Source organism: Chiloscyllium punctatum, chromosome 1 (genome assembly GCF_047496795.1).
Source record: "Chiloscyllium punctatum isolate Juve2018m chromosome 1, sChiPun1.3, whole genome shotgun sequence".
Lineage (NCBI taxonomy): Eukaryota > Metazoa > Chordata > Chondrichthyes > Orectolobiformes > Hemiscylliidae > Chiloscyllium > Chiloscyllium punctatum.
The window spans coordinates 139,546,755-139,571,882 of NC_092739.1; the positions used below are offsets into that span (position 1 = coordinate 139,546,755).

Sequence of the window (25,128 nt, forward strand, 5' to 3'; positions counted from 1 at the left end):
CATCCCAACACCCACAAACAGAGCTGCATTAGGACATGATTTAAATGGTCCACAACATACCGCAGCATCCAGGATCTACAAGCAGCAGAAGAAAAATACCTACACAGCATACTCAAAAACTCTAGCCACATTCTGATACATCAAAGACATCTCTGAAATGACTACCAGACTACTCCAACCCTTTGGCATCATGATAGCCCACAAACCTATCAACACGCTGAAACAGCTATGGATGAACCAAAAGGACTCTGTAGCAACAACCGATAATATGAATGTCATTTACAAGATATTCTACAAGACACAAACGCTACATTGGAAAGACAGGCAGCAAATCTCCACCAGGGTAAACAAACACCAATTAGCTACCAAAAGGCATAACCAGCTATCACTGGTATCATTTCATATAGATGAAGGACACCACTTCCACTGGGATAACCACACCCATCTCTGACAGGCTAAACAAGACAAGCATGGGAATTCCTAGAGGCTTGGCATTCAAGCCAGAATTCCATCAACAAACACATTGATTTTGGGCCCCACTTACCAACCTACAGAACTGGCTGTCTGAGAAATTACCCAGTTAAAGAGACCACACAAGCGCAGATTGGGTGGAATTGACAAACTGTTATTACAAGTGATATGGCCGTAAGAGAAATTGACTAGGCCGACACAGAACTGAATGGTCTGTGCAAGTATACCAAGGGTTCTCTTCCTCAAGCAGTAGGCACAGGCAGTTTTATGCAGGTAATGTGTGAATTACAGTACAATAAAGAGTAAAACATAATGGGAGGATAATCAGCTGTCCAGTAGCACAATCAGTCCATAATTGAATTAGAAGATTCCGTTCGTCTGTGAGAGGTGCTAATCTTTCTCATCCTGGCATCAATGGATTTCCATTGCGGTTAGTCTACAAGCTAGGTACCTTGGTGCCTTTCAGTCCTTTGTAGAGTTCCAGTATGTGTGAGGAGCAAGGCTGCTCTTAAGGGTTCAGGAACAGTTGTGCTTGCTGAGTGCTAGGAAGTCTATTGTCAGGCTGTCTTGGTAAGTGTATTCCCCAGTCTGGAAGTGGCTTGCATCATCTCCTGTTTGCTGCCTAGTGTCTTAGTTAAGATGTTTGGTCAAGGCTGAGGCACTCTGGGTAGTTTCTGTTGTGGCTTAGGCAGACATGATTCCTTATGTCCTTTGTGGTCATGTTGTGGGTGGACAGGGAAGCGGATTTTCTCCCACAGTGGCTCAAAATTAGAAGACACAGTGGTGGTGGAGGGTTGTTTTTCAGACTGGAGGCCTGTGACCAGTGGAATGCCACAATGATCAGTGCTAGGTTCACCTTCTTCATCATTTATGCCCACATCCAAATCACTTCTATAAGATGTATACAAAGGAACCTCGATTATCCGAATACCAATTATCCAAAAATTGGATTATCCGAAGGAGATCTTGAGGTCCCAATAGAAACATTACATCAAAGACATGTTTCCAACAGTGATCGCATCATTTGTTTAGTGATTAAACAGGCACTGTCTCCAAATGACTGATCTCCTGCCCTCTCTCTCCCCCTCACACTTTCCCTGGAGTTCTGCAGAGGGGTTTACCCTAAACCCCCTTCCCCCCACCCTTCTCCCAGATAATCTGACCATTGTCCTGCACAGGGCAAACGTGGAGCCTGTCAAAACGTTGCAGTAAACAGTTGTTTGTGTGTGTGTGCGTACGCTATTTGGAGACTTACCCCACAAAGACAACAGCAGAAGCAGCAGTCTTTCTGTTGGTGTCCAGTCTGGCTGTCCCAGAAAGGGGTGGGGGTGGGGATCAGGGTTGGACGGGATTGGGGGGTGGTGTTGGACGAGGGCACGGGTGGGGGGCGGGGTCTCGAGCGCTATGTGCTGCTGCAGTCTCCTGAATGAGGAGCAGACTTTTAAAACTCTGAGCCCCAGAGGAAAGGTATTTAATTGATGAACTTAATAATCATTTATCCGAATGATAATCGAGGTTCCCCTGTAGTTAGTAAGTGTGCAGATGATACCAAAATTGGAGGTGTAGTGGACAGTGAAGAAGGTTACCGCAGATTACAGTGGGTACTTGATCAGATGGGCCAATGGGCTGAGTGGCAGATGGAGTTTAATTTAGATAAATGCAAGGAGCTACATTTGGGAAAGCAAATCTTAGCAGGAGTTATACACTTCATGGTAAGGTCCAAGGGACTGTTGCTGAACAGAGACCTTGGAGTGCAGGTTCATAGCTCCTTGAAAGTGGAGTCGCAGGTAGTTAGGATAGTGAAGAAGGCGTTTGGTATGCTTTCCTTTATTGGTCAGAGTATTGAGTACAGGAGTTGGGAGGTCATGTTGTTTTTGTACAGGATATTGGTTAGGCCATTTTTGGAATATTGCACGCAATTCTGGTCTCCTTCCTATTGGAAAGATGTGAAACTTGAAAGGGTTCAGAAAGGATTTACAAGGCTGTTGCCAGAGATGGAGGATTTGAGTTAGAGGGAGAGGTTGAACAGGCTGGAGCTGTTTTCCCTGGAGCGTCGGAGGCTGAGGGGTGATTTTATAGAGGTTTATAAAATCATGAGGGGCATGGATAGGATAAATAGACAAGCTCTCTTCCTTGGGGTGGGGGAGTCCAGAACTAGAGAGCGTAGGATGTAGGTTGAGATGAAAGGTTCATTTTCAGACATTTTGTCACCATACTAGGTAACATCTTCAGTGAGACTCCGGATGAAGCATTGCTGATGATTCCTGCTTCCTACTTATATGTTTGGGTTTATTTGGGTTGGTGATATCATTTCCTGTGGTGATGTCATTTTCTGTTCTTTTTCTCAGGGAGTGGTAAATCGGGTCCAAATCAATGTGTTTGTTGATGAGTTCTGGTTGGAATGCCATGCTTCTAGGAATTCTCGTGCACGTCTCTATTTGGCTTGCCCTAGGATGGATGTGTTGTACCAGTTGAAGTGGTGTCCTTCCTCATCTGTATGTAAGGATATTAGTGAGAGAGGGTATTGTCGTTTTGTGGCTAGTTGATGTTCATGTATCCTGGTGACTAGTTTTCTACCTCTTTGTCCAATGTAGTGTTTGTTACAGTCCTTGCACGATATTTTGTAATTGACATTAGTTTTGCTTGTTGTCTGTGCGGGGTCTTTCAGATTTCTCAGCAACAAACCCAAACAAGCAGACAAAACACATCCAGAAACCCTAGCCACTCTCCCCTACATCAAAGACATCTCTGAAATGACTGCCAGACTACTCTGACCCCTTTGCACATGGTAGCCCACAAACCCACCAATACACTAAAACAACTGCTAATGAACTTGAAAGACCCTATACAGACAACAAGCAAAACTAATGTCATTTACAAAATTCAACAAACACATTGACTTGGACGCAATTTACCACCCCTGAGAAAAAGAACAAGAATTGACATCACCACAAGAAATGACATCACCAACCCAAAGAAACCCAAACATATAAAAAGAAAGCAGGAATCATCAGCAATGCTTCGTCCGGAGACTCACTGAAAATGTTACCGAGTATAATCTGCTCTGTGGTTGCTTCCAGAACATGCTGTTCTAAGAAACTATCTCAAAAGCATTCTATGAATTTCTCATCCAGGCCATCTTACATTTTCATTTTATATGTGAATTAAAATCATCCATGATGAATGCAGCTCTTTCATTACAGACACCAGTGTTTATGTTTGTATACTTCATCCTACATTGTTGTTACAGTTAGGGAACCTGTCAAAACTCTCACGATTGATTTCTTTCTCCTACTAATCCTTATCTCCATTCTAAATGCTGATCTCTTGGACCAAGGGCATCCCTAAGTACCAATTTCATCCTTGATGGCTCAAGTTGGTTAGGTGATCGTAGCAGCAAGTTTAAGTCAGTACTTGTCCTTATTAAAAGTAATTTTAGTCTGTGAAAGGCTGAAGGTATGATATTCAAATGTTGTATATTAGATATTGATGGCCCATAATAAATATAGGTATGATTATAACAACTGTGGTGGATACATCTCCACTGTTACATATAGTATAAGATCTCCTACGACCTTATTGCAAGTTCTGAAAAATGGATGTAAATAATCTGGATTTTGGAGTCTAATGATAAAGATGAAACCAATATCAATTGTCAGAAAAACCCATCTAGTTCCCCAATATCCTTTAGGGAAGGAAACTCCATCCTTATCTAGTCTGGCCTATGTGTAACTCCAGACCCACAACAATGTAGTTGACACTTAACAACCCACTGGGCAATTAGGGAAAGGTAATAAATACTGGCCTGGCAGGTGACACCCACATCTCATGAATGAATAAGAATAGTTATGTATTCATTGTACAAAACATGTAAATTGGAGTATAGTCTATGCCAGTTAAATCAATGTAGATTAACACTTGGTTTTTATGCCATAACCAGATTGTGTTTTATCAATCTTCAGGTTATCTTTCTTCTGTTTTTATTTTTATTCACATTCCTGGATAATGTAATTTTTATAATAACAAATCACCATTCAAATCATTAGACATACATTGCATTACTCTGACAGATCATAATGATTCAGTAAACTAAGCTCCAAATACTAACAAGATATAGTGTTTCCAAACTTTCATCTCACCGTGTTGTCAGAGCCTAGATGCTGACATTCAACTGTTGGGTCTGCACAATCAAGCTGAACCTGAAATATTTGGATTAATCCCATGCATCATCTTCCATATATTCTATCAAATTGAGGACTGAAAGGCGGTGGCGGTGAAGAACCTACCAAGGACTGGGCTGGAGCCAGGTGCCCGGGAATGTTTCTGGTTGTCTGTGAGTGTGGCCTCATAGCCCCAGTCTGAGGCAGTGCTGCAGCCCATCACTTCCAGCGGGAGACGAGCAGTGTCTGGAATGGAAAGGTGGTGTTGTTATAAGACTATGATAATATATATTGCTGAAAAGAGAGGTGCATCGCTCAGGTTTTTCCATTTTTCGGTCATCGTGACAAATTCAAGAATACTAAATTTCAAATGATCACAACAACTTTTCCACCAGTTGTGATCTTGAAATTTGACAATTTGCATTTGTTCTGATGAGTCCAGGGCAAAAGCATTTGACAACGTATCTGTCTTTTAGGTAAGATTCAATATCTGTACTATAAAGGCACTGTGCGATGGCTGCATGTATGTATATGTGAACTAAATATTGATGTTTTGACAAGCGTCTACATTACAGAAGTGGAAGTGCTGGAGGTCTGAAAAAGTATAAACATAGATGAATTTCTGGGACCTAATCAAGTTTATCGTTTGACAGGAAGCTAGGGAAGAAATTGTGGGACCCCTAGCAGAAATATTTGTATCATTTAAGCCATGGGTGGGGTGCTAGAAGACTGGAGGGTGGCGAATGTTTTACTATTATTTAAGAAAGGCTACAACAAGAAGACTATAAACTATAGACCAATAAGTTTGATGTCAGTGATGAATAAGTTGTTGGAGAAGATTCTGTGCGACAGGATTTATGTGCATTTGGAGAGGTAAGGGCTGATTAGAAAATACACATGGCTTTGGGCATGGGAAATCATATCTCACAAACTTGATGGAGTTTTTTTAGGTTATGATCAAGAAGACAGATGAGGGCAAAGCAGTAGATTTTGTCTACATGGACTTTCGGAAGATCTTTGACAAGGTTTTGCATGGTAGAATGGTCAGTAAGGTTAGACCACATGGGATTCAGAGAGTTTGCAAATTGGATAGAAAATTGAGTTGATGGTAGAAGACAGAGTGTGGTGGTGGAGGGTTGTTTATCAGACTGGAGGCTTGTGACCAGCGGTATTTCCCATGGATTGGTGCTAGGTCCACTAATTTTTGTCATTTATATAAATGATTTAGATGTGAATACAGGAGGCATGGTTGCAGATGTTACCAAAATAGATGGTGTAGTGGACAGGTTATCTCAGAGTACAAAGGGACCTTGACCAGATGGGCCAATGGGCTGCGGAGTGAAAAATGGAATTTAATTTCAATAAGTATGAGGTGTTGCATTTTGGTAAGATGAACAAGGGCAGGAATTACACAATTAATGTTGGGGCCCTGGGAGTATTGTCAAATTGAGAGACCTAGGGGTTCAGGTACGTACTACATTGAAAGTTGTGTCACAGGTAAACGTGGTAGAGAAGGCGTTTGGCATGCTTGCCTTCATTGCTCAGACCACTGAGTATAGGAGTTGGAACATACAGGATGCTCTCAGTCAGATCCATCGATGTCAAGCCGGTTTTCTTCTCTGACCACTGCCTCCTGCTGGCCGACTGTCACCTACAGGACAAGCAGCGGGCTGGTAAGGGAACGTGGAAGCTGAACACAAAGCTGTTGGCCCCGGGAAACATTGAGGAGCTCAAGAGGGACTACGCAGGTTGGAGAACCGTGAAGCCCCTCTTTGAGTCCCCATCAGACTGGTGGGAAACAGTAAAAGGGAACATCAAGAGGTTCTTCATCCTCAAAGGTGTTCAGGAGGTGAGAGAGAGGCGGGGAAAACTGTCCCAGATCCAGGAAAGTATGCAGAACCTGCTCCTGCTCCTGCTGCAGACGATGGGGGTCGATGTCACGGAGGACCTCAAAGAGGTGAAGGGCCAGCAAGCCTTGCTTTTTGCCTCGGAGGCCTTTAAGATAATCTTCCCGTCCAGGGTCCGCTCGGTGGAGCAGGACGAGACGTGCTCACGTTTCTTCTTCCAGAAGGTGCACAAAGAGAGTTCCGTGCTCAGCAGCCTGAAGGAAGAAGATGGCTCGATAACGTCATCTCAGGCTGACGTCATGAGGATCAGCAAATCCTTCTATGCCTGTCAGTATGACATGAAGCTAACCGACAGCGCGGCCTCCCAGTCGTTCCTGTCCTCTGTCCTCTAGGTCTTAGACGACAGAACACGGGAGAGGCTGGACCATCCACTATCTCTGTCCTGCATGATCGCCTACGTGCAGGACAGAGGGTTGGACACCTGCCTGATCAGCCTGGACCAGGAGAACGCCTTTGACAGAATATCACATAGGTATATGAGAAATGTTCTCTCCAGAATGGGCTTTGGGGAGGGAATCTGCAATTGGATCAGACTGCTCTACACCAACATTGTCAGTGCAGTCTCAATCAATGGGTGGGAATCAGATAGCTTCCCAGTCAGATTTGGAGTCAGGCAGGGCTGCCCTCTCTCTCCTGCCTTGTTTGTGTGCTGCATAGAGTCATTTGCCAAGTCCATCAGGAAGGATGCGAGCCTGAGAGGGGTGACTATTCCTGGCAGCGGGGGCCTGCAGGTTAAGGCCTGCCTGTACTTGGATGACATCGCTGTTTTCTGCTCGGATCCGCTGTCCATATGCAGAATCGTGCATATGTGACCAGTTCGAACGGGCCTCGGGGGCCAAGGTAAACCGAGGCAAGAGCGAGGCCATGCTCTTCAGGAACTGGGCCGACCAATCCTTCATCCCCTTCTCCGTCAGGACCAACCACCTGAAGGTGCTGGGTATTTGGTTCGGGGGGACTGGGGCGTGCGCCAAGTCTTGGGAGGAGCGTATCAGCAAAGTGAGGCAGAAACTGGGCAGATGGAAGCTACAGTCGCTCTCCATCGCGGGAAAAAAACCTGGTCATCAGGTGTGAGGCACTGTCATTGCTATTATAGGTGGCACAGGTCTGGCCTATTCCCAGAACCTGTGCCGCTGCAGTCACCCAGGCCATCTTCCAGTTTATATGGAGGTCAAAGATGGACCAGGTCCGAAGGGACTCACTGTACAAAGATCTGGGCAACGGGGGGAAAATATACACCCAATGCCACCCTTACCCTGATGGCCACCTTTGTGTGTGGCTGCATCAAGCTGTGCATGGATCCCCGGAACGCAAACACCAAGTGTCACTACATACTGAGGTTTTACCTGTCCCCGGTGTTGCGAAGGATGGGCCTGGCCTCGCTGCTGCGGAACCCTCTGAGTAGTTGGACCGTTCCGTATCACCTGTCCTTCGTGGAGAAGTTTATGAAGAAAAACACCTTTGACCACAAGTCCATCAGGAAGTGATCAGCACATAGTGTCCTTGAGACCCTTCGGGAAAAGGAGGGGCGGATCCTATCGAGCAGTTCTCTGAGCAGACTGTCAAAGCCATTTGGCAGAATGCCTCATCACCAGAACCTTGTACCAAGCACCAAGACATGGCGTGGCTGGTGGTGAGAAGGGCTCTGCCTGTGAGATTCTTTATGCACGCCCGGACTCTCAGCCACACCGCACGCTGCCCTCGAAGCGGCTGCGGGGGGGAAGAGACTGTCACACACCTCCTTCTGGAATGTGCCTACGCAGAAGAAGTCTGGAGAGGAATGCAGTGGTGTTTGTCGAGGTTCATCCCGAGCAGTGCCGTGACGCGGGACTCCGTGCTCTACGGCCTGTTGCCCGGGACGCACACCGAGACGAACATCAACTGTGCCTGGAGGATCATCAACTCGGTGAAGGACACTCTCTGGGCGGTCCGAAACCTGTTGATCTTCCAGCTGAAGGAGCTAACCCCGACTGAGTGTTGCAGACTGGCACATTCCAAGGTCCAGGACTACGTGTTGAGGGACGCGGTGAAGCTTGGGGCAGCTGTTGCCAAGGCGCAGTGGGGAAAGACCACCGTGTAACATCTGCCTGCCTAAAGAAGAACAGGGGGCCTGCGCAGTCATTTGGGCTCTGCTGACGCCTCAGCTAAAAATGTAATCGTACAGACCTGTAAATAGGAATGATTACTCTGTTTTGGTATGCAAGGAAATGGAATGTTTACATACGTATGGCATGTCCAACTGTACAGACCATCAAATTATTTTATGAATAAAGTATATTTTTGAGGGTACTTTTGGAGTACTATGTGCAGTTCTGGTCATGCTGGTGTATAAGGATATTATTAAATTGAAGAAGGTGCAGAAAAGATTAACAAGGATGTTACTGAGACTGGAGGGTTTGAGGTGGAAGCTGAGACTGGATAACCTGGGACTTCTTACACTGGAGCGGAAGAGGTGGAGGGGTGACCCTATAGAGGTTTATAAAATCAGAGGGGCATAGATAAGGATCAAAAGTCATTTGCTAGGGCTGGGGAGTTCAAAATAGAGAGCATCATTTTAAAGTGAGAGGAGAACAATTTAAAAGGGACATGAGGGGCAGCCTTTTCACATGTGGAATTTTTTTTGTTTGTGGAGCAAGTGGTCGATGCAGGTACCATATTTAAAAGACATTTGGACATGTATTTGAATAGAAAATGTTTAGAAGGATATAAGCCAAATGTACTGAAGGGTCTGGTCCCATGCGGTATGACTCTTCAATCAGATCACCCCTGAACCGTTTAAATTCTGGAGAAAACAGGCCTAATTTGATTCTCCTCATAACTTAACCTCTGAAGTCCTGGAATCATTCGCGTAAACCTACATTGTACACCCTCCATTGCCAATACTATATATCCTTCCGAAAGAGTGGCGGATTTGCTCATAGTGCTCCAAAGGGCTTTAATTTCTCCATCCCAATATTCCATCCCTCTAGATATAAGGACCTAGCACGATCTCACATCGAGAGCAATACGATAAGTTTGCTCAGTTGTGGTGAATTATCCATCCGTTGTGTTCTCACCCGCAACAGTCAATCCGACATTGGCGGCGTCCGCCAGTTTGACAGAAACCCGCTGCTCCGTCTCCAAGGAAGGCGCCGCTGTCCAATCGCGGCCGGGTTTGGTGAGCACGCGGCGACACTGTGGTCGCTATGCTGGCAGCGACCAATCAGGTGCCGCCTTGTTGCCCAGTGCAGCCGAGGACAGGAGGTTTTGACAGCAGTTGGCGGGTGGCGCGAGGTGGTTATCGGCGGGGATCAGGGGGGTGTCGGCGGCATTTGAAGAGGTTCACAGATAGATAACCACACATACCGTCCGTCCGACCGACCGACCGATTACAGCACATGGCGGATCGGCGGCCCATGGGGCCAGCAGCAGGATCAGGGTCGCGGCCTCTTGTTTTGATCCACAGGTGAGCGATGTTTGCTGTCGGTCTTGGCCGTTGCTCTGGCTAATCATGTGATGTAAACAGGAACGTTTGGTTGGGAAGTATTAGGGTTTATGGGGGGAGTATAAATTTGAGGGTAGGAACTGTGGTTAGGGAGTAATTCAGATGTTGGAAATTCTGTGGTGAATAATTATCTCTTAAATGTCTACAATGGACAAAGCATAAGTCAGGTCTGTGATAGAATACTCTCCACTTACCTGGATGGTTGCAACTTCAACAACTCAAGAATCTCGATACCATCCAGGGCAAAGTAATTTATTTCACTAAATATAATTGTATTGTGTACAGTTTTAGACTCCATATCGAAGGAAGGTAATAAGATATAAGAACAGGTTTAGCCCATTCAGCCACTATTTGATATTGGCTGGTATGTTTCTCAACCCCATTTTCCTGCCTTCTCTCTGTAACCTTGATTCCTTTACCAATCAAGAACCTATCTAGCTCTGTCTTAAATACGTCCAGTGACTTGGCCTCTAAAGCCTTCTGCAGTATTAAGTTCCAAAGACTAACCACACTCTGGAGAAATATCTCCTTATCTCAGTTCTCATTTTCTCCAAGTCAGGTCTATCCAGGCATCTCAGTATTCTCTAAGTTTTAATCCAATTGCTTCCCCCCCATCCTGTTCCCAATTGTTCCAAACTTGAAGTGCAGATGGAGAGTTGTCATCTACTTGTCATATGATAAGCCCTTCATTCCATGGATCATTCTTGTAAGCGTCCTTCGGATGCCAGAACATCCTTCTTTAGATACAGGGTCCAAAACGGTTCACAGTATTTTAGATATAGTCTGACCAAAGCCTTATATAACCTCAACAGTATATAGAGTCATAGAGTTGCACAGCATAGAAAGAGACCCTTAGATCCAACTTGTTCATGCTGATCAGATATCCTAAGTTAATCTAGTCCCATTTGCCAGCATTGGCCCATATCTTTCCAAACCCTTCCTATTCAAATTCCCATCCATTGCCTTTTAAGTATTGTAATTGTACCAGCCTCCACCACTTCCTCTGGAAGCTCATTCTAGACATGCACCATTCTCTGTGGAAAAAAAATGCTCCTTAGGCCTTTTTAAATCTTTATTAAATCTCACGTTAAACCTATGCCCTCTAATTTTAGATTCTCCTACTCTGGGGAAAAAGACCTTGGCTATTCACCCGATCCATGCCTCTCATGATTTTATAAACCTCTATAAGGCTCTGAAGCACCAGAGAAAATAGCCCCAGCCTATTCAGCCTCTCACTATAGCTCAAATTCTCCAACCCTACCAATATCCTTGTAAATCTTTTCTGCACCCTTCCTAATTTAAAAACATCCTCCTATAGCAAGTTGGCAAGAATTGAACACATTATTCCAAAAGTGGCCTAACCAATGACTTGTACAGTCGCAACATGACATCCCAGCTCCAAAACTCAGGGCACTGACCAATGAAGGCAAGCACCAAATGCCTGCTTCGCTATCCTGTCAACCTGTAACTCCACCTTCGAGGAACTATGAACCTGCACCCCAGGTCTCACTGCTTGACAATACTTCCCAGGACCCTGCCATTAAATGTATGATTCCTGGCCTGATTTGCCTTACCAAAATGCAGCACCTCACACTTACCAAAATTAAACTCCTTCTACCACTCCTCAGTCCATCAGCCTATCTGATCAAGGTCCTGTTGTACTCTGAGACAACCGTCTTAGCTGTCCACTACACCACCAATTTTGGTGTCATCTGGAAACTTACTAGCCATTCCTCCTACATTCACATCCAAATCATTTAAATGATGAAAAGCAGTGGACCCAGCTCTGATCCTTGTGGCACACCACTGGTCACTGGCCTCCAGCCTGAAAAACAACTTTGCATCACAATCCGCTACCTCCTACCTTCAAGCCAATTTTGTATCCAAATGGCTAGCTCTCCCTGGATTCCATGCGATCTGACTTTGTTACCTAGTCTACAGTTTGAAATCTTGTCACTTCTTCAGCCCTACTCTTATATTCTCACAGCCTTGAAATGTATGCTAACTGAACCTGTGTGAGTCCGAAGAGAATCCTGAAATAAAACTCCTAAATCCCTTCGTAGATAAGATTTCCAAAAGCCTTTTCCCATTTACAAAATAATACACACCTCTATTCTTCCTACCAAAACATATAACCTCACATTTTTCCACATTGTATGCTCTTCCTCGCAACAGAGATTCACTAGATTAATCTGAGAGATGGTGGGATTGTCTTAGAAATAGAGATTGAGAAATTGAGCCTGCATTCTCTAGAATTTGAAGAATGAGAAGTGGCCTCATTAAAAGCTATGAAATTCTTACAGAGCATGTAAGGGTGAAAGTAGTTCAATGTTTGACCTGAATGGTGAGTCTAAAACCGGGGGAATTATCTCAGAGTAAGGGATAGGCCTTTAAGATTGACAAGAGGAGGAGTTTTTCCACTCAGAATGGAGAATCTTTGGAATTGTCTTCCCCAGAGGGCTACGCTAGCTCAATACTTTACATGTTGAAGGCATAAATCAAGGTTTTCAGGAAACTAATTTCATCAAGTGCCATAGAGATGGCATAGAAAGTGATTTGAAATAGATGATTAACTCTGACATAATAGAATGGCAGATTAGGCTCAATGGTGAATGGCTTCCTCCCATTCTGATATTTCTGAATATGCAGCTTGTGCTCGGTGCACCACATTAAAGCCAAAGTGAGCTAAGAAATGCACTAACAACCACTTTAAGGTATTGATCCCTGGTGCATTCTCCCTAGAACCATCTCAAAACAGCTGAATTGGGAACCAGGCAACATCCTTTTCTCATGTTGTAGATATTGTTACTTCTTTTTAATATTTCAAAATTTTGCATCTCTACTTGATGAGTATAAGATAAACAGCTTTGATAAACAACAAGTTGTCTCTTATTTTCAGCAATATCCAATTTTTAAATGACTCCTGCTTTCCTTTGAATTTTCTTTGTAATGTTCTAGTATGTTGAGCTCTCTGTACAAATGTGAGTTATTGAGTAGTGCCATGGGATATTTTATATTTACTTGAAAGGGCAGATAGGGCCTTGGTTTAATATCTCACAATGAAACAGTGATCTTTTTTCCACATTATTGCCCATCACCTCTCTATTTTACTTCATACTTATTATTGATACGTTGCTGATTTCCATTTATTGTACTTTCTTGATAGAAGAGGTTTAATAATGAACCCATTACTGTATATCTGCAAAATTATATGCAATTTATGAAATGCAGCTGATGTCCTTTTAAGTTGCTGTTTGATGCTTTGAGTCAGTTGCTATTTGTCTTCTGATCAAATCCCACAGAATGTTGTTTTCCCAATTAAAGTAAGGATTATATTAACATAATTTTTTTTCCGTCTTGTCATGTATGGTGAATTAAGTGATGATGTGAATTAAGTTTCAGTATTCTTAAAACTCTTGGAATATTTTACAGTAGCTATGTTATATTTAGACTTCCAGAAGACATTCAACAAGGTAACTTACAAAAGGTAATTCTTAGGTTAAGAAATCATGGTTGAAAAATGTGTTGCTGGAAAAGTGCAGCAGGTCAGGCAGCATCAAAGGAGCAGGAGAATTGACTTTTCGGGCATATGTCTGAAAATATGAAGTTGTTCATTTTGGAAAGGAGAACAAAAAAAAGTATTTTTAAATAGGGAAACAATGCAGAAAGCTGCAGCACCTAGCATATACCCGAAACGTCGATTCTCCTGCTCCTTTGATGCTGCCTGACCTGCTGCGCTTTTCCAGCAACACATTTTTCAGCTCTGATCTCCAGCATCTGCAGTCCTCACTTTCTCCTAAGAAATCATGGTGTTGGAGGTAGTATATTGGAATGGATAAACAATTGGTTAATGGGCAGAAAACAGCAAGTGTGGATAAGGAGTTATTTTTCATTGGCAACCTGTAACCAGTGGGGTTCCACAGAGATCCATGTGTCCGCAACTGCTTACAATGTAGATTAATGAATTAGAGGAATGAAATGAATGTACTATAACCAGATTTACAGATAACACAAAAATAGATGGAAAGGCATGTTGCAAGAGGGATACAAATGGTTTAGAGAGACATGGATATGTTAAGTTGGCAAATAGTGTACCATGTGGGAAAATATGAAGTTGTTCATTTTGGAAAGGAGAAAAAAAAAGTATTTTTAAATAGGGAAACAATGCAGAAAGCTGCAACACCTAGGATTGGGGGTGCTTGTACATGAAACTGGTTTAGAAAGCTAGCATACAAGGGCAGTAGCTAATCAGGAAGGCGAATGGAATGTTGGTCCTTATTTCACGATGGTTGGAATACAAGATTAGGGAAGTTTTACTCTGAGGTGTTGGTTGGACCACATCTGGAATATTGAGAGCAGTTTGGCCCCCTTATTTAAGTAAAGATATTATTTAATTGGAGGTAGTGCAGGGAAGGTTCAATTGGGTGATCCCTGGAGGGATTGTCTTATGGTTAAAGGTTAAATGGATTGGAACTGTACTCTTTTGAATTTAGAAGAATAAAAGATGATCTCATTGAAATATCTAGGATTATTAAGGAAACTTGACAGGGTAATTGCTGAGAGAATGTTTCCCGTCATGGCAGAGCCTCAGGATGGACGGCATAGTCTCAGAATAAAGATGTGCTAATTTGAGGTGGAGATGAGGTGGTATTTCTTCTGAGAGTTGTGGGTCTTTGGAACTTTTTGCCACAGAGAACTATGGGAGCCGAGCTTTTGTGTATATTTAGGCTGAGATAGATAGATCCTTGGTCTGTAGGAGAATCGAGGGATATAGGAAATTGCAGGAAAGTGGGCATGAGAGTTGAGTCAGCCTGAATGGTGGAACAGGCTTGAGGGGCCATGTATTTCTAATTTCTTTAATTATGGACTTTAATATATTAAGGGCAGTGTATAAGATGAAGTTGTTATTTTACTTGTAATGTTGAAATTTCTACTATTTTATTTCATTTCATTTTGCATTTTCAGGAAACTGATAAAGCACATTCATGGTTGAACTCTTGTGCTTTCACAATTGAGAGAATGTCACAGGCATCTGGAGGTTTTCTGCTTCCCTTGGGCCCTTTGATGGGACAAAAAAGGGTTTCTCCAGCAGAAACTGAAAGTTTCTCCAAATCGAGTAAGTAGCCACAATATTTTCTACCTTGTTGACTCAATTCAGGTCCTTTGCTCAAATAAACAGTAATTCAGAAATTTCCAAAAATAAACAAATGTGAGTGCACCATTTTATTTTAAGTGACCCTGACCTTTTAGAAGAGCTCACATTTATACTGAATTCATTTTTGTTTCCAAGACTTGCTCAAATTTGTGTGGTATCTAATCTCATTATAATATAGCTTCCTCACTTAGTCATTGCTTTCCATCTCTAAAATTTCACGAGAAGTATACCAAGATAGAAATTATATAGTATTCTGTGTGGATTCCAACTCAAGTACTCTGTTCACTTCTCATTAGTAAAGCAAAAAAAATTCTCTAAAGTTTCAAGGTTGCTGAGAAAGGCTTTAACGCATGCGTCTAATACCAGAGAACGTTGAATTATGTCAAGCAGAACATGTTATCTTAAACAATGGAAGGAGAGGCTTTGTGTTGTTTATTCTTTCAAATGATCTGGACTTTGTTGGCAAAAGCTAGCATTTGATGCCAACCCTTAATTTTCCTTAAACTCAGAAATAGACAAGGCCATTTCAGAGAGTAGTTAAGAGTCAACTAAACTGCTGTTGGTCTGGAGTGCCAAACCACGTAAAGGTGGTATTCCCTTCCCAAAAGGACATTGATCATTTTAGAAAAAAAGTATTTTATTAATCAATGACAAATAATAACAACATTACTCCTGTTTTACACTCCAGCTTTTTCTTTTTCATTCAATAAATTGAATTCCAGTAACTGGCATGGAGGCATTCAAAACTGATTCCTCAGGGAATTCACCTCAGCCTCTGGATTATTCATCTTTGATATTATGATATTATGCTACTGTTTCCCATAATGTATCACATAATCTAACCAAGTAGAAGAATCTTGTTCCTTAACTGGGCCATCCTTCAGTCTTCTGAGTTCATAACTTCATCAGGCTGCCTTTAGAAATCCATGTAACTAGCTGTGTGACCTCAGTCAACAATCATCCCTCATTTTTTCCTAATCATTCCTCCTAGTAATTTTGTCCATTGCTTATAGACTCTAGCAGGTAAAAACAATGACTGCAGATGCTGGAAACCAGATTTTGGATTAGTGGTGCTGGAAGAGCACGGCAGTTCAGTCAGCATCCGAGGAGCAGCAAAATCGACGTTTCGGGCAAAAGCCCTTTATCAGGAATAAAGGCAGAGAGCCTGAAGCGTGGAGAGATAAGCTAGAGGAGGATGGGGGTGGGGAGAAAGTAGCATGGAGTACAATAGGTGAGTGGGGGAGGGGATGACGTTGATAGGTCAGGGAGGAGAGTGGAGTGGATAGGTGGAAAAGAAGATAGGCAGGTAGGACAAGTAATGGGGACAGTGCTGAGCTGGAAGTTTTGAACTAGGGTGAGATGGGGGAAGGGGAAATGAGGAAACTGTTGAAGTCCACATTGATGCCCTGGAGTTGAAGTGTTTTGAGGCGTTCTTCCTCCAGGCGTCTGGTGGTGAGGGAGCGGTGGTGAAGGAGGCCCAGGACCTCCATGTCCTCGGCAGAGTGGGAGGGGGAGTTGAAATCTTGGGCCACGGGGTGGTGTGGTTGATTGGTGCAGGTGTCCCGGAGATGTTCCCTAAAGCACTCTGCTAGGAGGCATCCAGTCTCCCCAATGTAGAGGAGACCGCATCGGGAGCAACGGATGCAACAAATGAAATTAGTCGATGTGCAGGTAGAACTTTGATGGATGTGGAAGGCTCCTTTAGGGCCTTGGATGGCGGTGAGGGAGGAGGTATGGACACAGGTTTTGCAGTTCCTGCGGTGGCAGGGGAAGGTGCCAGGATGGGAGGGTGGGTTGTAGGGGGGCGTGGACCTGACCAGGTGGTCACGGAGGGAACGGTCTTTGCGGAAGGCGGAAAGGGGTGGGGAGGGAAATATATCCCTGGTGGTGGGGTCTTTTTGGAGGTGGCGGAAATGTTGGCGGATGATTTGGTTGATGCGAAGGTTTGTAGGGTGGAAGGTGAGCACCAGGGGCGTTCTGTCCTTGTTACGGTTGGAGGGGTGGGGTCTGAGGGCGGAGGTGCGGGATGTGGACGAGATGCGTGGGAGGGCATCTTTAACCTCGTGGGAAGGGAAATTGCAGTCTCTAAAGAAGAAGGCCATCTGGTGTGTTCTGTGGTGGAACTGGTCCTCCTGGGAGCAGATACGGCAGAGGCGGTGGAATTGGGAATACCGGATGGCATTTTTGCAAGAGGTAGGGTGGGAAGAGGTGTAATCCAGGTAGCTGTGGGAGTTGGTGGGTTTGTAAAAAATGTCAGTGTCAAGTCGGTCATCATTAATGGAGATGGAGAGGTCCAGGAAGGGGGGAGAGGTGTCAGAGATGGTCCAGGTGACCAGTACTAATTTATGCATCCTGGGCGCTAATTTTCTGCTTTATCACTATCTCCTTTTGAAGGTGGCACCTCATTTCTGACACTCTAAAAACTACTCTAAATGGTCCTGCTTTCCAGCACTTGGCCCATGACTGTGAATTTTATGCCTCTTCAAGTGCCCATTGAAGAACCTTTTAAAGGTTGTGAGATTTCCCATTTCCATAATCCTTTCAGGCAGTGCTGTCCAGATTCCCACCAACTTCTGAGTGAAAAAAAGTCCTCAAATGTCCTGCCTTTCACCTTGTAAATGATGTCCCCTTGTTATTGACCCTTCAGCTCAGGGCAACAGCTATGTCCTATTCACCCTGTCTATGCTCCTGAATCTTATACACTTCAATCAAGTCCCATCTCAGCCTTCTCTGCTCCAAAGGAATCTGGCCTTTCTACATAGCTAAAGCGCTCTATCCAGACAAACATCCTCAAACCCACCAGTGCAATCACATCTTTCTTACAGTTCAATGACAAGAATAATACTCCAGCTGTGGCCTAATCAAAGTCCCATGCAGCTTAAACATAACCTTCATGATCTTGTAATGCTCGGACTGATAAAGGCAAATGTCCCATATCCCTTCTTAATTTTTCTATTAATCTGTCCTTTTGTCATCTGGTACCTTGGACAAGCACCCCAAGATCCCTCCGTTCGTCTGAACCTCCTGGTGTTCTATCATTCATCGAGTGCCCATTTGTCTTTGTTACATCCTCCAAACTGATCGCCTTACAGTTATCAATGTTAAATTCCATCTGCCACAGATCTGCCTGTCTGGCATCCACAAATCTTACTTATCAGACAAAAAGGGACCCTGAACTGATCCTCCAAGTAAGTCACTGGACACTGGCCTCCAGTGATACCGTCAGCCTTTTACCTCTGGCCTCTGACTCTTATTACTAAGACTTTCTGAAATCCATATAGACTACGTCAAATCCATATAGTGCTCCCGTCATCTATACACATGGTCACCTCCTTGAAAACGTCAGTCAGGTTTTGTAGGTGTGACATCCCTCTGACAAAGCCAAATGGGGATTAATTTTCTTTTTCAGAATTTTCTCCAATAATTTCCCTACCAGTAATGTGTGGTTCACTGTAACTCCCTAGTTTATCTCTACTACCCTTCTCAAAAAGTAGAGCAACATTAGCTGTCCTCTCGTCCTCAGATACCTCCCCTGTGACCAGACAAGAAATATAAATTTGAGTCAGAGCTCCTATAATTTTCTCTCTCGCCTCCACCTACCACAGCAGGCTGGGATACAACCACTCTGGACCTGGGGATTTGTCTACTTTTAAGCATGCCAACATCCCCAAGACATCTTCATTCCCTATTTCAATTTGCTGAAGAACCTCACAGTCCCTCTTCTTGAATTCTGTACCTACATCATCCTCCTCCAAAGTGAAGATAGATACGAAGTACTTGTTCAATACCTGACCAGAGTCCTCCGGCCCCACTCACAGATGGTCTCCTTGGTCCCTAATAGGGTAGCACTCTTCTCCTGGTTATCTTCTTCTTATTGATAATTTTATGAAATATCTTCGGAGTCTTCATAATCTTACCCGCCAGTGTTTTTGTTTGCTCCCTTTTTGCTGACCTAATTGTTTTAGAACATAGAATAGAAAGATACAGCACAGTACAGGCCCTTTGGCCCTCGATGTTGCACTGATCCAAGCCCACCTAACCTACACTAGCCCACTATCCTCCATATACCTACCCAATGCCTGCTTAAATGCCCATAAAGAGAGAGAGTCCACCACTGCTACTGGCAGGGCATTCCATGAACTCACGACTCGCTGAATAAAGAATCTACCCCTAACATCTGTCCTATACCTACCACCCCTTAATTTAAAGCTATGTCCCCTCGTAATAGCTGACTCCATACATGGAAAAAGGTTCTCATGGTTAACCCTATCTAAACCCCTAATCATCTTCTACACCTCTATCAAGTCACGCCTAAACCTTCTTTTCTCCAATGAAAACAGCCCCAAGTGCCTCAGCCTTTCCTCATACGATCTTCCTACCATACCAGGCAACATCCTGGTAAACCTCCTCTGCACCCCTTCCAGTGCCTCCACATCCTTCCTATAGTATGGCAACCAAAACTGCACACAGTACTCCAGATGTGGCAGCAGCAGAGTCTTATACAACTGCAACATGACCTCAGGACTCCGGAACTCAATTCCTCTACCAATAAAAGCCAGTACGTCATATGCCTTCTTCACCGCACTATTTACCTGGGTGGCAACTTTCAGACATCTGTGTACATGGACACATTACTCTTTGCACTTTCTATACTCCACAAGGAATTCCATTGATTTTCTCGCATTGTACCTGTTAAAAGCCTGTCTTTTCCTCCTTATCCAGTCATATGGATGTACAGCACAGAAGAGATAAATTTGCTGATATTGCATTTAGCTGATATCTCTTTAAGCTCTTCCTATTCATGTACTCATCCAGGTGTCATTTAAATGTTGTAATAGTACCCACCTCCACTACTTCCTCTGACAGCTCATTCCATATGCATGCCATCCTCTGCTGAAAAAGTTGCCCCTTAGGTGCCTTTTAAATCATTCCCCTCTCATCTTAAACCTATGCTGTCTAACTTTGGACTCCCCTAGCCTGGAAAAAAGACCTTGGCTATTCACCTTATCCATGCTGCTGTAAATTTCATAAGCCTCTATAAGGTCACTCCTCAGTCACCTTATGCTGTAGGGAAAATAGCACCAGCCTAATCAGCCTCTCCCCATAGTTCACAACTCCCGATCCTGGCAACATTCTTGTAAATACTCCTAGACATTCCAGGTTCTCTGACTTTGGTGATTTGACATTTCACCCTCAAGGGAACACCTTTGTTCCTGCACTGTTGCCAATTCCATTTTGAAAGACTCCGCTATTCTAATTAGCTCACTGACTTTAGTTAATCCTGCCTTGTTTTAATAGCATCTGAACTGTTCTGCAGTAGGATCACTGGATCTGAAACATTAGCTCTGCTTTTTTTCCACAGCCTAACCTGCTGAGCTTTTCCAGCATTTCTGATTTTGTTCTTGTTGATGCTGTATCATTATTGTACTAATAGTCTGTGTCTCCCACCCCTTACTGAACTCGAAATTCCTTCTAACAAGGAAACCCATCTGCAAGGATGTTGGTCCCTCTTGCTTTTTGGCACACTGTTACTTATTAGTCAGAAGACTATAAATTGAATCCTACTCTATAGTCTTGAGCATATAATCTAGGATGACAATTTGATGCAGAGCAGAGAATGACAGTCCTGAACCAACCATCTTTTAGATGAGATGTTAAACACAAACTCTAGTTCTGCCCCATGACCGATTGCACACTGGTATTTCAAGAACAAGAGTGTTCTTCCTGGTGTCCTGTGTGATATTCTTCCCTCAACAAATATTTATAAAATAATGTCATGATAATTTGTCTCTCAGATCTTTACGCAACATTAAGTTCCTTTACACTCTAGCAGTGACTCCACTTAAAAAGGAACTTGCACAAAGAAAAGCAGAAATTGCAGGAGAAACTCAGCAGGTCGCGCAGCATCTGCAGAGAGAAAACAGAGTCCATGCTTCAAGTCCAGTGACCCTTCTTCAGAAAGGTTCAGTTCTGAAAAAGGGCCACTGGACTCAAAACATTGGCTGTTTTCTCTGTGTAGATGCTGCTGGACCTGTTGAGTTTTTCCAGCAATTTCTGTTTTTGTTTGTTTTAGATATCCAGCATACACAGTTGTTTGGTAGTAAAAAGTGATGGCCTACTTAGAATTTAAATTCTTTCTTTCATTCTTATTCAGCAGAATGGGTATTTGTGGTCTGGTATTTAATGAAACAGAACTGTTAAAGAGAATTTTAAATTTCCTTTTCCTTAGGTAAGGAAGAATCATTTCCAAAGACTCATGAATTGGCAGTGACATCCTCAGCTGAAGATGGAGTGAGCTTTGTAAGAATTTAATTATTTTCACCATGTGTTGAAGGTGAACACTGTCTGTCACTGTTTCATGAAAGAATAAGTTTTGGAGACCTTCTGTCATCAGTGTGACAAAGTCTTAGAACATCTATCTCAAGCCTCTTCAGTTATTTTGTATTTTTGTTCTTCCTTTCTCTTGTAGTCTCCATTTGTTTTTTTGTATTGTATCAGTGACCTATCAAGGACCTTGTTTCTAATCTAAATGCTGCCATTGGAAAAATAAACTGAAAAGTGCAATTTCAGGTTCCAGATGAACCTTGTTTACAATCAGATTTGTATCAGCACCTCAACTGATCTCTTCATTGCTTCTGATTTGTATTACTATTTGTCCAGCATTCAATACTGAGAATGTTTTTATTCACTCATGGGACATGGGAATTGCTGGCATGCCAACATTTTTTTTGCCCCACCCCCAGTTGCCCTGAAGAAGATGGTAGTGCGCTACTTCTTTGAACTGCTGCAGCCCATTTGCTGTAAGTAGACAGACAAAACCGTGAGGTAGGGAATTCCAGGATTTTGACTCAGCAACTGAAAAAGTAGCGATTATATATCCAAGCTCAGATGCTGAGTGGCTTGGAGGTGGTGGTGTTCCCAAGTATCTGCTGTCCTTGTCCTTCTAGATGGAAATAATTGTGGATTTGCTAGGTGCTGTCTAAGGATGTCTAGCAAACTTACTCTGCTAAATGTTAAGAAGAAAAAAACCATTGTCTTCAGACACCACCGTACCCTAATCCCTAATCATGACTCTGTCCTGTTCCCTGGCTGTTGTGTAAGGATAAATTTAAACCTGATGTGATCTTCTATGACATCATCAAGACCACATACTTTGGTCTCTGCAACATTGCATATATCTGTGCTCCATAACTCATCCACTGTTAACATGAGTGTTTCAATGTCCAGTTCAGCCTCCTATCTTTCATAATCCACAGATGTGAGAAAATCCTTTATCAAGTACTTCCATTGTCTTTCTCTGTCATCTCTAATCGCTCTACAGCCCTCTGAGAGTGTGTATTCAGTGTTTGATGCCACCTTCCTAGCGTTCCCTGCGATTCTGATGGTACGCAGTAGATTTGAATTGTTTTATTCCTCTGCTGTCCATAACTTCCTTGAATAATTTTGACGTGAAGTTTGACCCTTGATCTGATTGTATCTCTGTATCTCTATTGGTAATCCATATCTAGTGAAAAATGTGAGTAATTCCTCTACAATCCATTTTAGCTGTAATATTGCGTAATGGAACAGCCAATAGAAATCTAGTCGATTCATCCATTATTGCCAACAGATTCTGATTGCACAGATCCCATACCTCAATCAAAAAGTGGCAATCAGTTAAGACTCTTGTAAAAGGTTCCTCAAATACAGGAGTAGGTATTAAAAGTGCAGGTTTTATTACCAGCTGTGGTTTTACAATTACTTGACATGTATGACACACCTGGCAAAATTCACACAATGTAGATTTGACCAGGGTCCCTCCTTAGACTCCTGAAACATTGTCAGCTTCTGGCACAAAGTCATACGCACTTAAGGTGGCTTTCTTCACCTCCTCATATGCCCCAGACACCTCCTCTGATAGTGATGCGAATACCTCACTTGCCCTACCTACAAGTTTTGTTTGGATCAACAAAACCCACATGGTCTCTGGCCACCACATTTGATTAGCCACATTTTCAAATGAGATGAAAAAGGCTTCTACATCTTTCTCATGAAATTTAGGCAATACTTGTATAAATTTAAACAGTTTCTCACCAGCCCTTTGGCTACCATGGGTTTGCTCATCCTCACTCTCTTCCTAACTAAGCTTACCTTCAACCTTCATCTCTCTCTCTCTCTTTCTCTCTCTTCTGCTTTTACTAGTAATTCAAGCTGTTTCATTTCTGTTGCCCTTTCTTTTGCCTCTAACTCAAACTGCTTCATTTTGAACTGAGCGTTAGCCATCTCTAAAGTTTCTGCTGGCATTTCCAGTAAATGTAAAGGCTGGGCTACTGCTGTAATTATGTCAGTTTTTCTCACGGAAAGAGCGAGCTCCAACTCCAGCTTGCTTGCTAATTCCCACAGCTTGGCCTAAACCAACTTTTGTAAATTCCCCATGGTCACTTCTTCCATCTCCAGAAAATTCTTGGTGAAAGAAAGAGCTAATGCTATCCCAAGCACTGTTTAAACCAACCAAATCATCACCTGGAACGAAAGACATTAACACCTACCACTTGCTGCCTTTGAGTCCAACAAATCCAATCCCAATTTGGAGCTACAGAACAAATCCCGCAAACAGCCCCCAATCTGTTATGGACCAGGCCAGACCTCTCAAAACATTTCAAGAAGGTAGCCCAGACTCTAACTTTGCCAATTGATTTTAAGCAAGTTTACAATAGAGAATCAGCTGGTCAGGCTATTTAATTTTAAACAAAACAGATTTTATCTATGAGATTACTGAATGAAACACAAAGAACAGAAAACAGAATATCAAATAACTTTTGCAATCCAAAAACCCAACAAACTATCCCAACTTAATGATGCTGTTCCAAAATACTGGCAACAATCCCCCTAAACACCCCTTGGCACAAAAGCGAAAAGGAAACACAAGTTCTTACAGGAATGAAGTCAGAGAGGGAGAGCCCAACAGCCTGTCTTCACATGCCCACAGCTGCATTACCAAACCAAAAAAAAAGCTGAGCTGTTGGATTGGCCACTCCCATTTCATGATACAAGTTTTTTTTAACTTGAAAGCCTTCTGCCTGAGGCAGTATCTTTTAGCTTTAAACAAATTGGCCCAAAAATCCATCCAACCTCAGACTTTTCCGAGCCTGTTTTGTATACAACCTCTCTGAAAAAAAGGACAACCTGACCTTGTAAAAGGAACAGGATCGTCATAATTGAGACAAGGTAAACGACTAACTCCTGGAAATAGGGATACAATGAGTTCTCAGGCTCAGAGGGTAGTGTCTGTCAGATAATCCTGAAGAGAGCTGACGTCTTCAGTAATGGAGAGTCGCTCACAAAGACTGAGAGGCAGTCAACACCCCTTGGAGAGAGCACTTTTGAGGAACTCCTCAACAAAGAAGCAGCCTTCGCAAGTGTGCTCAACTCCATTCCACAACGTCACCATATCAGTGCATCTCTGGCCCACCTGTGATTATGAAAAACCCACCGTACAGTTGAGAACAAGGCTTTTAGCACAGATGGAATGTCGCTGAAGGATTAAAATTATTGTGGAGAGGCACTTTCGACACAAATCCATAACAAATTAATCTTTTGCAACCAAACAATTGGATGTGTGAACACCAAAGGAAGGTAGTTCACCTCTCCCCACCAGAGGCTCGAAAATTTGGGGTGTTCTATTCGAAACCCCAATAATGTGGAGCCTTGATCTCAGTCTGCTTGTAATATTATAAATAAATTTGTATGCTCAGAAAGTCATCATAGAGATATGACTGCAAGATGTAAGGTTGCCACATTTTGAATATAGCGTGTAGTTCTCGTTGACCCATGATAGGAAGGCTAATATGAAACCAGAGAGACTGTAGAAAAGATTTACTAGGACACTACCGGAACTGGTAGTGAAGCTGGATAGACTGGGACCTTTTTCCTTGGAACGTAGGACACTGAAGGATGACATTTTTAGAGTCCATC

At 43.1% G+C, this 25,128-nt stretch overlaps 1 protein-coding gene across 10 annotated transcripts in view; it reads left to right on the top strand.

Moving 5' to 3' along the window:
• The first annotated feature begins 9,770 nt into the window (after positions 1–9,770).
• ccdc142 (coiled-coil domain containing 142) overlaps positions 9,771–25,128 on the top strand; it is a 177,800-nt gene continuing 162,442 nt past the window's right edge. For 9 of the 10 annotated variants that reach the window (XR_011961347.1, XM_072575566.1, XM_072575549.1 and 6 more), the window contains exons 1-3: positions 9,771–9,980; positions 14,985–15,135; positions 21,404–21,474. Coding sequence is in view for 8 of the 10 variants with exons in the window: in XM_072575566.1 (XP_072431667.1) it covers positions 15,039–15,135; positions 21,404–21,474 (168 nt within the window). In the remaining 2 variants the exon portion in view is untranslated. Of the gene's footprint in view, positions 9,981–14,984; positions 15,136–21,403; positions 21,475–25,128 lie in introns of those variants that run through there. The other variant, XM_072575575.1, reaches the window with a different exon arrangement.